At 39.1% G+C, this 17,070-nt stretch overlaps 1 protein-coding gene across 2 annotated transcripts in view; it reads left to right on the forward strand.

The window, feature by feature from the left end:
* The first annotated feature begins 4,624 nt into the window (after positions 1–4,624).
* Positions 4,625–17,070, forward strand: part of ccser1 (coiled-coil serine-rich protein 1) — a 191,597-nt gene continuing 179,151 nt past the window's right edge. Inside the window, exons 1-3 of one of the 2 annotated variants that reach the window (XM_088336087.1) lie at positions 4,625–4,866; positions 13,786–14,734; positions 15,775–16,162. In XM_088336087.1, the coding sequence (XP_088192213.1) occupies positions 13,814–14,734; positions 15,775–16,162 (1,309 nt within the window). In that variant the 5' untranslated portion in view covers positions 4,625–4,866; positions 13,786–13,813. Of the gene's footprint in view, positions 4,867–12,047; positions 12,116–13,785; positions 14,735–15,774; positions 16,163–17,070 lie in introns of those variants that run through there. The other variant, XM_088336088.1, reaches the window with a different exon arrangement.

Raw genomic sequence — 17,070 nt, forward strand, 5'->3', positions numbered from 1 at the left:
CTCTCCAGTCATAATTGCTAACATTTTCCACTTAAACTATTGAGACCCCTTGGAAAACATCTATGCATTACAAGACATGTCAGGGCAGTTTTCACTGTTTGAATGTAACCCACCCAAATATTCGTCTCTACCCGATGTATTTTTAGATTTAAAATGATCTAAATTGGAATTGAAAGTGCAGAGAAGCTTTAATGCAAAGTATGCTGCTTGTCACTTATAACTGTATGTATCCTAATCAAGTGCAACAATACTTGCAAATTGGCTAACTGTGCTTAGATTTACACTAATTTTGACTGCTTAAAGCTAGGACTTAAATACTGCAATAGTAATCTAAATAATTGTATACAGTTTTCTGAGAAGATGCTGGAGGTCGTGGGTATGTGAATGTACCTTATGTATTAAGCCCTTTACAACAGTCGTGTATGTCTGTTCGATGTAAATGTGAATAGGATTATTCTGAGGTTGTCATCTATTAAACTGTCGTTGAAATAATACTGTCTGTTTTCCTTAAAAATCTAAAATGTAGTCAAACATGACATGAAATGGCATTTGCAAACTAGGGTGACTTCTGAAAATTCTGTAGGCGTTCATAACATAAGTAAGCTATTCATACATTCAATTCTAATTCAACCTATAGATGCAGGAGTGGCACATAATTACAAAGATAAACACCCAAAATGAATACAAAAATTAAAATTGGGTCAAGCAAATGGATGGATTAAATCCCATTTATTTCAATGGTTCTAAAGGACATGCACTCATACTTCGGATTGCAATTTGGCCTTTGATTAATTTGAAATAAGCAAGCAGATAAATATTTAACAGCTTCCAAGTCAAATTAATATAATATAATAATATATATAATAATATAATATTATATATAAATTAATTCACTGAATTTAAAAGACGGGTATTTAAGTTTACTTGTGAGAAAATGTGACCATTAAAAATCAACCAGGGTGACAATTTGTTTGCATGTTCGTTTATTTCAAGCAAGGAGATTGGATCCGATGTGAATGATTTTACATTTGAAATAAGTAGGCTGCAAAGGCCTCATCAGATTTATTGTATATCCCTGCTATCAACTTCATGATATTAAAGTATACAGTTTTTATTTTTACATTTCAGAACACGTCCCTATGACAAAGTTCCACCAAGTTCCTAATGTCGTCACACATTTGTAATTCTTTATCACAGGTACACTGAATAGTATCATAGATTTCTAGATATTAAATAAAAATCCAGTCACATGACACATTAGAAACATAACGATGTCAATAATTGGTATTCGTTATTAGAATCTAGCACCTTTAGGTTTACAATAAAAATAATGTAACCCTCTTGTGTTAAGGTCATCACTGGCCCATTTTGGGTTTTAAATGCATGTTACTGGATCAAGGCAACATTTTAAAATGCTCTAAATTGTTTCTTTTGTGTTGTTAGGGTCGGTAACGACCGGCTACTTGAACAAGATTATGAAATAGTAAACGCAGCTAGAATTGAAATCATAGAAGACGAGTGCTACAAAGCACAAGGAAGAAAAAAAACTACAGAGACACGGTTTTGACCAAACTGTACAATGTATCTTTCTCATAACTTTGCCCAGTTTTTCACAAGGTTTTTGATTTTTGGATATACCCTTTGCAGCAAGATGGCAGACAATCATGTAAGTTCCCTCCAGGTGAGCCTCATGTTCCTTAAAATAAATACAAATTTCTTGAGTATTTAAAAAAAAAAAAAAATCACGATACTTCATGTACTTCCGCTTATTATTTGACTCAATATTTTTTTCAATGATTTCTTTACTTCCAGGAGGCATTTAATAATACTCAATGTCCCTTTTTATTTTATTTTATTTTATTTTATTGCAAAATAACATGTCCTGTTGGAAAAATAATGTCGACATATTAGTGTCTACAACTAAATGTATTCGTACATATTTAATATAATGATCACATTTATCTTCAATAATAATCAGCATTTTTTTACATTCATCTATGCTATTATTATTCCGCATTGTATTTAAACGATTTGCAAAAATTATACCCATGTCTGGGTACATTTATTAGTAACTGATATATTTTAGATACCGTACATATGTTATAGAGCACAGGTGTCAAACAGGCGGCCCGCCAAGGGATTGAATCCGGCCCGCGAGACAACACTCAGAGAAGCGCAAGAGAAAAACAAGCTGCAGGTTGAAATATGTCAACTTGATGTCAAAGCCAGGTGCCTCTCACAAAGTCTCTCTCTCTCTCTCTCTCTCTTTCTTTTCCACCCCTTTTCTCCCACTCTGTCTCTCTCTCTCTCTCTCCTTCTTTTCCACCCCTTTTCTCCCACTCTGCCTCTCTCTCTCTCTCTCTGTCTTTTTTAACTTCTTTTGCTCTAATTTCATTTTTTCCTTTTCTCTCTTTTCCCTTTCTCTCTTCCTAACTTTCGCGCTTTCTTTTCTCTCCTTCTGTCTTTCTATTTCTCTTTGGATTTCTTTCCTCCTCTCCATTTCTTTCCCTCTCTCATGACCTCTTTTTTTATCTCTTTTGTTTCTCACACTCTCTCCTCTCTCTCTTTCTTTGTCCCGCCCTCTCTCTTCTTTTCCCTCCTTCTTTCTCTTATTTTTTTATCTCTTTTTGTTTCTCTTTAATTTACTAGTCCGGCCCCCGACAGAATGTTTGTTCTATCGTGTGGCCCCAGAGTTAAAATGAGTTTGACACCCCTATAATATCGAGTCATAGATATTTACTTGAATATCGCCTGAATGTTTTAGTAATAATTCAATTATAGAATAGAATAGTTTAATATTCAAATGAGTACACTGCATGCATCAGGGGTGCACAAACTGGACCCTCCGGCTTTTTAACCTGCACAGCTAAACAAAATTGGTGATAAATGGGACTTATATGTACTGTATGTATATATATATAATGGTGAAACCGCGGTGTACGTGTCCCACCAAAGATCCACATTCACGCTGGACTGGATGATGAGGTTTTTATTATTACAGTTTCTGCAAATGGATGAGTCACAACATTAGCTTTTTCTGCTGGGTCTGATCTCTTTGTAGTTCTCTCTGGTAAGACTAACAACAAAGCATATCAAAGAGCTTTCTTTTCACTTTACAGAAAATACATTTTAGAATATCACAATACATTTTTACATCTTTACATTTTAACAAGATACTTTTAACAAGAGATCGTATAGTGGATTTTTAACGTTTACAATGAATTCAACATGTTTTTCTTTAGTCTGAATTTTAACCAACATCATCCTTTTTTAATGTATATGAGAAAATAGGAATAAAAACAATAATGAGTATAAAAATGGGTACAATTTACCTGCAAATGGATGAGTCACAACATTAGCTTTTTCTGCTGGGTCTGATCTCTTTGATCTCTACAAGGGGAATTAATATTTAGAAAAACAGAAACAAAACGAAAATAAACCTAAACAGCTTGACAATATCAATCACATTCCTATGCATGGTGAGAGATTTGTCAGCTGGGGTTATAATGTTTAAAATTAACTTCTTTTGTGGAGCACCAAAAGATATGTCTTACCTTTGTAGTACTCTGGTAAAACTGACAAAACCCCGCCTCCTGGTCACATGTTAGAAGCCAAAACCAGACCCCACCCCATACCAGCAGATGGCACTGTTGGACTCAGCATTGCAGGACATTTACCAAAAACTATACACATATTTCAGCAGGAATTTCAATAAAACAAAAGTTATTATTACACCCGTTACATATATATATATATAATGGTGAAGTGGTAACATTTGTCCCTGGTATCTCTTCCTGTGGACTGAGCTACCCCTTTTGCATATGGGTTTCCAATGAAAATCGAGTGCTTGAAAAAGGGACTTATATTACTTTACTTCAATCTTATCCAGATCGTGGCCTTGAGGGTAGGGCGCCCGTCCCGAGACCAAGAGGTCGCTGGTTTAGACATCGGCCAAGTCTTCCTTATAACATTGGTACCCATTGTCTCCCTGCTTGGCTCTCGGCATTAGGGTTTGGAATTGGGTTTGGTTACCCAGTTACTCCCAACGACAAGTATCGCAATGTATCGGCTAGAAAGAGTCAAAAATGGGAGTGTATTTTTGACCTCCACTCGAGAGATATGGCTCCAGTATATACACAGTACATGTACATAAAGATATTTTGACACTTTTGTCTCCGGGTTCCCTTCCTGAGGACTGAGCTAGCCCTATTGCACATTGGGGTTTCAATGAAAGTTTAGTGCTTGAACTAGGGACTTTTAATACTTTACTTTAATCCTTATTATTTCATAACCAATTTGAGGAAAATATCTATTTTTAAATAAATAGAACATCAAACATGATCTGTAAATTTAACTGTCTGCATGCATAAAAGCCTTCATAATCATTTCCTTATGCATTTCTAAGGTATTGGATTTAAGGCTCTGTATCGGCCAATACAAAAGAGCCAATTAATCAATCATTTTTTTCCCCTTGTAGCCAAGTTTTCCCACCCTTGGCATACATTATCGAATACAAATCCTTGAAAATTAAACGTATTAATGACGTCTTGGGGTGAAAAAATGACGTATATCGTTAAGGCAGTCTCACCTGTCAAACACAATATATACCTGAACAAGGGTTGAGCGAAACAGTGGGGGCGGGATTGAGTAGTGACGTCATGGCGTTGTCACCTCAACGCGGAAGACGACCGAGAAGCAGGAGGGAAGGACTCGCTCCACGTCAGTTAAGTGGGAAAAACGACCTGATTTTGGGTTGATAATTCCCCGGAAATATCCTCCAGCTTCCCAAGTTCACGAAGCTGCCTCGAGGCTCCTAACTAGACCTTATGAGCGGAGCGGGAGAGGCGCTTGGGAATCCGTTCAGAGGTACGTGCGGCTAGCGGACAGCTAGCTAAAATGACAGTGTTACCGGTTGTGCCAATTTCTTGCCCTGAGAAAACTAGTGACATTTATTTTTGCCCATAAGGTCGCGTTATCTTTTCAGTCCCTGACACGCGTCTAGTGTCGACACCTTCGTATTCACGAAGGTCGCCCCCTTGCGTGTTCGCTGTCGGTCGAGCAAAACGGGATTTGTTGGTGGTTTCATGAAGTGACGTTGCGGAGGCAGCCTGCATGGGGGTCGTCGAAGGCGGGCACTCCGGGCAGGTGCGCAGGGAGGCGGGCTGTGGGCTGAGGTTTATACCCCTTTCGTGAGGCCTCGATAATGCCATTGTAGTCGACCCTCGTTATTCGCGGGTCACGGGCCAACGCAGCGGTGAAGTAGAAAACAACTCAAAAAGTCAACTGCCAATGTCATAAACGCTTACCTGTCAACCTCCACGGTTCCATGCCCTTACAAACTGTCGTATTTTCCCCTACAAAATACAAAATAATCTTACACCACATTTTTTTTCCAAACGTGTTTACTTATGTAGTTACCGTATTTTCCGCACTTTAGGGCGCACCGGGTTATAGGGCACCCCCCCAAAAAATTGATTTTGGTCCTATATCTTCCATAGATAAGGCGCACCGGATTATAAGGCGCTACAATGGGAACGTCAACAAAACAGTCAGATGATTCAGTCAAACTGATTACCCCCTTAACATTCCCAAAGCTTGCAAAGAAGCAAATACGTGTCGTAGACACGTGCGGATGCGGTGTCCGTACAATGTCACTTAAATGCGTCATTTCAAATATCATTCGGAAGGTTGAAGTCTTGGGATTCAAGAAATGCCAAACATTTTTATGTTTCTATTTTCTTTTTCGCTCACAACTTTACTGTGCATATGACAATAAACACTTGGAATTGAGTTTAATTCACTCAACTCATCACAGCAACATCAAGATCGTTCTAAAACAAGATATCGGGAAAATATAAAGCCGCATAACTCACCTAAGTTCTCACGTTCAATAATGATACGCAATCATGGTCTTCTTACAACCGTGAGTGAAGTAAATCCAGGAGAGTAGAATATTTACAAATACAGACTAATAAAACATGTTTCTTTATGGTGTACTTTAGCAAGCTTGCTACGCCATTGCTAAACTCGGCCAATTGCAGGGTTTGTTTTGGCCATCTAGCCAATCCGAGGCTCCGAATAACTTCAGCCAATAGTGATCGATTCAAATGATGATTGACACATTGGTTAGCCAATGAAACGTCGGTATATAAATCCCAGCATACACCGCGGACTTCCTACGCCATTGCTAAACTCGGCCGATTGCAGGGTTTGTTTTGGCCATCTAGCCAATCCGAGGCTCCGAATAACTTCAGCCAATAGTGATCGATTCAAATGATGTTTGACACAATGGTTAGCCAATGAAACGCCGGTATATAAATCCCAGCATACACCGCGGACTTCCTACGCCATTGCTAAACTCGGCCGATTGCAGGGTTTGTTTTGGCCATCTAGCCAATCCGAGGCTCCGAATAACTTCAGCCAATAGTGATCGATTCAAATGATGATTGACACATTGGTTAGCCAATGAAACGCCGGTATATAAATCCCAGCATACACCGCGGACTACTCCACGTTCGGGGTAAAATCGAGTCGGCGGCTGTTGAGTAAGTTGCGAGACCATGCAAATTTAATATTGAGCCATGTATAAGGCGCACTGTGTTATAAGGCGCATGGTCAGCTTTTGAAAAAAATTAAGACTTTTAGGTGCGCCTTATAGTGCGGAAAATACGGTACCTGTCAACCTCCACGGTTCCATGCCCGTACAAACTGTCTTATTTTCCCTTACAAAATAATCGTACACCATATTTTTTTTCTTTCAGAATGATGCATGATGTAAAATCCCCAGGCAGCAGACGCATGCGATTGACAAATTTGCGTTTTTCCGTACAGATTTCCTTGTACGTCGTACTCGTCTTAAAATGCATTAAAAAAACGTACTTTGTACGGCAAAACCGTACAGGTTGACAGGTATGAGTTTAACATGTTATATTGTACATGTGTTTCGTTATATCATCTATATTGTTGATTAACATTTTGTTGTGAGATCTTGAGTTCTTCGACATGAATGAGGTTTATTATAAATGCAAAAGTTCAAAAATTAGGTAGCTTGGACGTTCACTGTAGAAGGGAAAAAATACATGCAAATATAATTAAGTAGAATAATACATTTTCTTATTCAAATTATGAATTCATTTTCGACATTAAATTATTGTTGGTAATATACTGATTACTGTAAAGGGATAACCACAAACCTGTCTTTTTTCATTTTCTCATTTTATACTTCCTTTTTACTTAACTTCTTTATACAACATAATAATTCTTAATATAATGCAACAAAGTAAGTGAGACGTTTGAGAGCCGGCTCTAGTTAATGAGTTGAGCCGAAAAAAGCTCTCTAAAAAGAAACGGACTTCCTTTCACAGCATCAAACCGCTCGCTTCGTTTGCAACGGAAAAAAAAAAGATACCGAGATAGAGGCTTCCGCGGCGAACTTGTTTGACTTGATTGATTTGCCGTTTCGTAATAGTCGGTGTATACCGGATGGTACCCATAATTGACTAATTTGCCTTTTTCCGTACAGATTTTCTCGTACGTCGTACACGTATTAAAATGCATAATAAACGTACTTTGTACGGCAAAACTGTACTGGTTGACAGGTATGTAAAGGTGTTGTGAATATGCTTTTATGCGGTGTTAGGATTGTTACTGAAAGACAGGAATGAGTTACAGTTACTAGTGACTTCATTTAAAGAGTATTTCAGTTACCCTTCAGATTCACGGATCCCTTAACCCCCTGGGGCACCACTGTTGAGGCAATTCTGGACAACTTTCTCCACTGCCGACGGTTACTGGCCTGTTTCCAGGTCGTTTTTAGGTTGGCCCATTTCTTTGTCAGTCCTTCTCTCCTCCTGCCCCTTTGGAGTGTTCCCTGGAGAATAATCATTGCCAGTTCCAATGATTCTGTGACATGACAATACCACTGCAGCTTTCGTCTGCACACAGTCGACAACAGTACTTGTTGGGTCCAATGTCCATATCTGATGATGTTGTGCGCAGTGTCATTTGTCAAATGGGCTATGTCGCTGATTCCTAGAAGTTTCCTCTCACATTGCATCTCCATGGCCTGGATTTTCCTTCCCAGCTTTTTTTTATAAGAGTCCATGCCTCGCAAGTGTAGATGAAATTGGAAATAACCAGCACTTGCATAAGTCTGATTTTTTTTTTTTTTTTTCGCTGCGATGTGCTTATCCCTCCAGATGGGTTGAACCCCTTAACGTTCTGACAGATTCATAAATATGTATAGATTAGATCGAGATAAAAATCCATCGATTTAAAAGGTAGTTATTTTGTCGTAGTTATTTGGTAAATTTGCTAACGTTGGACTTTGAAATTCTCTGAAATGTAAAATTGCTCTCGACTGATTCATTTTCAGAAATGGGGATATTACAGTTTCTCTTTGTTGCCTAATTTACACTTAAATGGCAAGCTTTTTGTTTCATTCATCCATCATTCTATTTGTTTCAAGCATTCACAAAGGCAATTTTCCATAATTCGTCACAATTCCTTGTCCCGGTAAACGATTTCAATTGTAGAAACAAAATGCGGGTTTTTTTTCTGCTACTAATGGATGAAAGGATATGTGGTTTAAAAGTTCCCGAGGGGTTTTACTTTCTAGAAGTTTGAGACCTCTGAGAAGTCTCATCTCATCTCATTAGCCGTACCGCTTATCCTCATTAGGGTCGCGGGGGGGCTGGAGCCCATCCCAGCCATCTCCGGGCAGTGGGCAAGGGACACCCTGAACTGGTTGCCAGCCAATCGCAGGGCACACAGGGACAGACAACTCATTCGCTCATTCACACCTAGGGACAATTTTGGACCGGCCAATTCACCTGAAATGCATGTTTTTGGAACGTGGGAGGAAACCGGAGTGCCCGGAGGAAACCCACGCAAGCACGGGGAGAACATACAAACTCCGCACAGGAAGTCTGGAGCTGGATTTGAACCCACGACAGGTTCCCATGACATGAACTGTGCCGCACAAGCGCTAACCACTGCGCCGCCGTGCTGCCCCCTCTGAGAAGTATTTTTACATATTGTCTTAAACCATTTTGATGAGTTCTCATCAATGAAAAAGCATTGGAAAAAAAACCCACTCAACAGAGGGCATCAAAAGAGGAATATATGTACGCGTAGCTAAGCCCCCCCCCTGAACATTTTAAGTGAGAAAGTTGTAACGGAGCAAATGCATAGATATATAATCGTCAAAATAACTCAAATGTAGAGAAAAAAATATTTCAAACCCCAAGGGTTAATGACTAGCGAACATTATTGTCCAGGTTTTTGCAGAAACTTAGTGGGCCTCACTTATTGATGTGAGTGCGCTTAGAAACATTGGATTCTCTGAAATCATTTTTGAATGCATTATTTTAGTGTCATTGTTAACTAGATGCAGAATTTAACTTATCTAAATAAATATAAATATAATATAAACAATATAAACACTTGGCCTTGATATTTCTTTAGATGGTGGTGTTAGTCTTAGAGTTGTTACAATTTTTTTTTTCGTCGCAAGAAAATTTTATGCATTTCCAAATTAAATTTCTGAAAACAAAAAACAAAAAATCAAAATGATTGCAAACATTGCATCCTTGTCTTGGTGTTTCCAAAAGTGGCAATTTGGAGACAACCAGTTTACAGCTCCAAAACATTTTCAACCTTGTATTTTACTTGGGCAAATTTTTAGACATTGTGAAAGAGTTTTCAATGTTTGACTTCTCTTTTCAGAAGTCAGTCAATAATTATGTACACTTGTGTGTAATAATCGCGCATAAAAATGGATCCCGAGTTGCATTCCGCGCGTTTAATTAATCGTGATGTTTCTGTGGTGAGTACATTTTGAAATGGTCATCATATCTTAAATCCCCAGAGTTTTCCAATGATGTGTGTCGTATTTACGTGACTGGGGACATCGTGAAGACACGTCTTTGCTTCTCAACAGTCTGAAGGCCCACCGGCAGGCCATCCATCGGAACGTTAAGAGGTTAAACATGACCAAAACATTGGCACCCGGTTTTTAACTTTCTGGCTGACATTAAAATCACTCTTTAGTATCCTCACATAATTTCCCACTTCATCTATTTTGTGTTAGGCAGTAATGATGCAAAACTGTCTCATTTTATGCTACTGTGTTAATCCCACTAAAACCGCTTAAAGACCACGAGGTGGCAGCATTGGCCTTCAGAAACCATTTCATACCCTCTAAATCCCCTGTTCCACGTGGTTTAAAGGGTTAAGCAGTTTTCCTCTTACCTGTGGTTTTATATTAATTTCTATCAGATATAAGTATACGTTTACATTCTGCCTTCAGAGAGACACAGTCAGAAACCTGTTAAGGGAGTTTAGAGTCATAGCGCTGCACACGCATACACGTGTTGACGTTGCTAAAATTTATTTATGGTTGATATTCTGCTAGGTGGAAGTCAATCTGTGATTTATTGACTTGTGTTTAGGGTGTGCATGCTAAATGTGCGCGGGTAGAGTCTCAGCTAATCTGTTAGCATATGGTGTCATTAGTAACATGACGGTGCTGCCATAGACACTGCAGCTGTTGAACCAACATCCTGACTGTAAACCATATCAGTGTTTTTTTTTAAATATGTATTTATTTTAATCTGATAACCTGTAATGCACAATTCGCAAAAATGTTGGTTCGCACATCTGCCTTGAAGTCTGAAAATCAAGGTTATAAACACATTTGGAGGTTTTGTCACCAGGTACTCCTCCCACATTCCAAAGCATATGCTTAGGTATGACTTTATAAAAGATCACATGTTTGTCCATTTAGGATATACCGTTCTTCTAAGGGATCCGTGAAATGTGAAAAAACAAAATTACAGTAAAATTATGAACCAAAATAAATAACCTGTATTACATCGTGAGCCATGGTGACCAAAAATCACAGCTAAAACAGTAAAATGTTAATAGAGGTAATGTAATAAATTAAAAAAAATCGTGCCATAATTCAAGTGTTAAATGTTTTCCACAGACTGTGTGCCTAGAGATTTTTTCATGAAAAATATGTGCCTTGGCTCAAAAAAAAAAGAATACTGCATTATACATTGCAAAACTTGCAGTCACTAATCCAAGAAAAAAACATGCATTTGAAACAAAGATGCAATGGAAATCAAAAATATTGTCCTAGTACATATTTGTTTTAGACCTTTAATAGATTCAAGAAACATGAAAAGGCAATGCCAACTGTCATCTAATTAAGGGAGGCAGGTACAGTTAGACTGTTGCGCTTGTATTTTTTTTCATTGTTTGATGTTGATCTTATTTTAAATTTTACACTGCTAAATTGATTTAAGGCAAATAAATAAAGCCTTACCTTACAATTCTTCCTTTTTAAAAAAGATCAAAAACAAATATATACTGCTAAAATATAGTCATCACCTTAAATCTTTCACTTTTTAAAATTTATTTTCAGACTTTGTCAGAAGCTTTACAAGTAGTGGCTGTGTACCAGTCCCAACCTGCACTCTCAATCTGTATTTAATCTGTGTTTAATCAGATTGAGGAGCTCTCTTGTCTCAAGGTATTCGGTCAGAAGGCATTGTCTAGGTCAGCTGTTTGAACGGCAAAACAATCATAAAAATATATTGATTGTTTGAAGACTTTTTGGACCAGTTTGCTACTATTCGGTCAGAAGGCATTGTCTAGGTCAGCTGTTTGAACGGCAAAACAATCATAAAAATATATTGATTGTTTGAAGACTTTTTGGACCAGTTTGCTAAACAATCAATGATTGACTGGTCACCAGTTCAGGCTGAATTATTTCCAAGTTAGTTGTGCCAGCCTTTGAATATATGAAATGGATGGATGATATTTTCTGAAATCCATCCAAGACTTGGGAGTGACTATACGACTTGACATTTGAATGACCTTCAATGTTGGGCATAATAGCCCCCTGAAATGGCTTGATTTGACTGCAATAACGTCTGGTTGGTAGCCTGATCAAATATGCTTTTGGAGGAAGTGACTCACTCACCCAGGCACCTCAGCGCAGGGAGTTAAAGTAAGCTTATTACAGCAAGCTCAAACCAAAACCCATGGGTCGTTTCCTTGTTTCTTCAATAAGATTTTGCAGATGGAAAGCAAAAAAAAGAATGAAAATGTAAGTAATTCAACTCTAAATATTTGACGATTACCATTTGTAAACCCAGGTTAAACATAGTGTTTTGTGAAGTTTCTTAAGCCTTAATAGCTGAATGTTGATGTGGCATGTGCAGTAGGTAAGAAGCAAGTTAATGTTTGCTGCGACATGTTTGTCTGTCTGTTAATGAGATTACTGCAAAAACCACATGGCCACGTCTGTCTGAAGGAGTGTGAGGCATAGCCAAGTAAATTCAAATTTTAGTGACCATTTGGAAGCTTGAAACAAACTTTTCTGATTGTGTAGCAGAATGATAGCCTGGATTTACACTGCCGATTATTTCCCACTCTGTTTTGGGCTTTCTCAATTTTATATATTAGATCTCAGTTTGGAGAAAGCTTCATTAGGAGTACTGCATACTTAACTGTATACCCTACCAAGTATTATGAACTATAACCATATGCTAAAAAAAAATCTGTTTTCTGCCATTTTACATCTTTTCTTAAATGACTTAACCAGGAGTAAAGCATCTGAAAAGTGCAATTTGAAGTCTGCAATGTTTAAGTTTTTTTTGAACATTTTCAATTTGATTGCAACTTTATGTGCAGCTTTATGCTGGTGGATACATTCAATCTCCAAATAGTTTTGGAATAGTCAAGGCAAGTAATGTTTTTTTGTATAACCCTTAATCACAAGGAGTCTCAAAGGACTGCACAGACTATTGCATACTACGGACTATTATTACACCACCTGATCTAAAACCTATATGAGGGCAAGGAAAAATTAAAAAAACCTAATGTCCTTTGTCCTATAATGTGCTATAGGAGTTTGTCTACAATAAAAAAAAGTACCAAAACCACCAATTCAATAGAAGGCTTCACTTGCTCATCTTGCAATTTTTTTAAACCTAAAATGGTTGACTGTAGATGCCAAAGGTTATAAATTGTTACGAGATGCAGTCAATTTGCCATTGACTAAATTGTTACGAGATGAAAATCTCCTCGATTGTGAATCTGCAATTGCTAAATTGAAAAGTATAAAGGAGACACTATGACACCTTGCAATTTTTTTCAACCTAAAATGGTTGACTGTAGATGACAAAGGTTATAAATTGTTACGAGATGAAAATCTCCTCCATAGTGAATCTGCAATTGCTAAATTGAAAAGTATAAAGAAGACACTATGACAATGCGAACAGAAAAAAGTACCTTATTTATTTTTGTAGAACGCACATTTTTTTAAGCTAAAAATAACTCAAAGTTTGGGTTGTATATAAAGTTTCATGGTAGTATATCACTGTATTTGTGCAATGATTGATTAGTCGAAAAATATCGCTGAAGACAAACACAAATCATTGGATGAAACAGGGATCGAACCTGGGTCACGGCGGTGAGAGCACCAAATCTTAACCACTAGACCACCATTGTTCGAGCTGACGTATGACTATTTATATTGACAGTACCAGAGTTGAAGCTTATTTCATGGCAAAAACAGAAAGTCGCCCTGAAAGATAAACGCAAAAGAGCACAAGGTAAACAACCTTTTGGTGTACCTGATGATGATTCGGACAAGTACCCAAAAATCGTTAAAAAAAAAAAACTATACAGAAATTCTCGTGTTTAGAGTTGCTTGTACAAAGAGGTATCACTGTATTGTTGATTCTTTATTTCAAATTGTTATTTGTGACACAGACTACCCCACCGCCGCTTCAGCCTATCGATGGGTGAATCCGGCTCACGTCGCTCCACGCTGGTCTCCCGCCTGCCTATCTTCCGCCGGAGCACCAGTAAGCGTCAGGACTCACTTCCTTCATCCCCGTCCTCAGGTGGCAACTGTGTGCACACCTCATCTCCTTCCAGCACAAATTCTAGCTCAGGCAGCACCGGAAAAAGGAGGAGCCTCTTCCGTACACCCTCGCTAGGCTTCTCAGCCAAGCGAAACAGTCAGCCTCGCGTTCAGCCCGTCAACTTGAACCTTGCGGCCGGCCCCTCACTAGCTCAGACCACCGACGCCAACGGAAACAACCGGCTGCAGATTACTACATCACAGTCGGTGAGTTCAAGCGATGCCCATCCTAAACCACGACATTCCTTTGGCTTTGGAAGCCATCGGCAGAAAAAAATCACACGCTCCCAAACGGATGACTTTGAGAAGGCATCAGGGTCCTCTTCCACATCCAATCGGAACGTCTTTATCAACTGCCTTAGCGGATCTGCGGTTAACGATGGCGACGACTCTGGCTTTATCGAAGATTACAGCAACGGCAGCAGGAGATCTTCACGGAACAAGAAGCATTTGCTGCCCAAGTCCCTCTCAGCTCACCACCGTTTCTCTCACCACAGACCCTCAGGCAACAATCGGGAGTGTGTCCTCATCCCTGAAGGCCTTACTCCAGGTTCTTGTCTGAGTGATGGTGGCTTGGAAAGCTCCCTCCAATCTCCTATGGTATCAGAAGACCGCACCATGGCCATCACCCCATCTGAGTTCATCCCCATTACAGAAGACTCTGTCTCTGAGGCCGAAGCTCAGTTAGCCCCCAGTCCTGGACCCCCCGAACTGTCTGCACCGACCACTGATACTGCTCCAGCTGAGGGTCCATCAATTCCAGTAGCAATCAACATGACCATACCCCCCTCAAAGGTATGTAGATCAATTTGACTTTTTTCTTTATTGTCTTCAATATAAAGTCAACGATCCGTTCGTTCCCTTATGTAATATATTGTCAAACACTCTCTTAAACTGAATCACAGTTGATGATGTGGGAATAAAATAGGTTTTATATCTAGTGTATATAAACAGCTAAAGTCTTCTATTAATAGAATGTATCGTATATTTCCATTGACAAAAGGCCCGGTTAAAAGATGTTCCAGCTAACAGGCTTCTGGGGATTGACTTGCCCAAGATATTATCCCCTCAACAGGAGACATTTTGATATCTCATCTAATCTCATCTCATCTCATTAGCTGCATCTCTTATCCTTAGTAGGGTCGCGGGGGTGCTGGAGCCCATCCCAGCCATCTCCTGGCAGTAGGCAGGGGACCTGAACTGGTTGCCAGCCAATCGCAGGGCACACAGGGACAGACAGCTCGCTCTTTCACACCTAGGGACAATTTGGACCAATCCACCTGAAATGCATGTCTTTGGAATGTGGGAGGAAACCGGAGTACCCGGAGGAAACCCACGCAAGCACAGGGAGAACATACAAACTCCGCACAGGAAGTAGCTGGTTTGAACCCACACAGGAGGTTCCCAAGACCTTAGAACTGTGCCGCACACGCGCTAACCACTGCCCCGCCGTGCTGCCCACATTTTGATATATTAATATTAATATTTATTCCAAAATGCTGTATTCTCAGGTTCCACTGTTCTTTAAAATATTCTGGGAACTTAGTAGAAAACCATAGTTTGGATCTAAAGAACAATAAATATAATATATATAAGAGAATATATTAAGAGAATATATTAATCCGTGAAATTGAATTTGATGTAATTCTCAGCACCAGTTGATTTTTTTTAATGAAGTATACGATTGTAAAATTCCTGCCCTTCACATTCTACATCTGTTCAGCATCATTTAATCGTTCTTCGTTTGGTTCTTCTGATAGAAAAAACGGCAACAATTTAAGTGACAATATTAAGCATGACCCTAAGTGTGATAAAGTTCAATGTCATCTTTCAAGGTTTTTTTCTGTCCGGCTCCATCTATTGCTGAGAAACCTTCACTCCAAGACACCAGTACGACCAACAACACTGACTACGAAACTGCCATCTCTCTCTCTGAACCGGAGGATGCCGTCCCTTGCCCAACCCCGCAAGAAGAGTCTCCAAACACTAGAAAGGAACGTGAGGAGGAGCTAGCGGAAGCCAGAACTTGGACGCCGAGGAATGAGCCAGTCAACACTGACACCACCAGTGAGACTGAGGCTATTGCACCACAAAGTGAAAGCTGCCACTCTTACCCTGAACAGACAGGGAGGAGAGTGAGACACACTCTGTCTGTGCACGAGAGAGGGACGTTTTGTGGCTGTCGTGAACCGAGATCCTGTCATTTAAGGAAACCACACACAGGTAAGGTAGAACATGACATTTTATTCTGAAAGGAAAACATATCCCCACGTCAGTATAAACTGCATCCATTACCAGTGTGGACGATTTACTGAAAAAAAAAAAAAAAAAAGTCATTACCGGTAGTTATAGTTAGCGGATTTCTTCATATAAAATGAATTTTGTTATCCCCCAGATTACTGACACCTAAAAGTAGCACAGCACTCTGAAAGTAACAATTTACTGTATATACTCTCATTGTACCCGAAAACCTGAAATAGCTGAGAAATAGCCACATGACTAAAGAAATTGAAAAAAATGTACAGTATACACCAACCTTTGGAAGCATATTTCTTGGCTTGTGCAATCTTGAGATCTCGCAAACAAACACTCTATATTAATTTTGTCTATCGGATTCAAAAGACTCGAAAATTCCTTTTTCCATTTCTGGGTATTGTCCAAAACGTTTTCTTTTTCCTCCAGGCATGTTGTATTGCAGAAACCAAGAACAAAATTCACCACTCTCTTACTATAAATTCTGTGCTCACGTTTGCCCCATGGATTTTGTTGTTCCTCTCTAGGCGACGCCCTCTTCCCAAACGCTACCTACCATTCGCTACTGGTGACACAGAACCAAGAATTATGCACATATAAACTGACTTCCTGATTTCAGTATTATGTTTTGTAGTAGTTAACATGGCTTAGATGCGAGTACACAAGGTAGGAAGAATTCAGAACATCAATAGTGAGAAATTGCGCGTCATCTTACTCTGCGCTTGAGACGGCGTCAATGGAACTGTATTTGGTTGTATTTAGTAGGTAAATATAAACATCCCAGCCCTGCTTTCATCATTTGTTCAGCATTATGTTTCTGGTGGAATGAACGTTGGGTGTTAATTTCAAAACTAAGGAGAAACTGCTGATATTAGGCA

Source organism: Urocampus carinirostris, chromosome 5 (assembly GCF_059441175.1).
Source record: "Urocampus carinirostris isolate Australia breed hairy pipefish chromosome 5, RoL_Ucar_1.0, whole genome shotgun sequence".
Taxonomy (NCBI): domain Eukaryota; kingdom Metazoa; phylum Chordata; class Actinopteri; order Syngnathiformes; family Syngnathidae; genus Urocampus; species Urocampus carinirostris.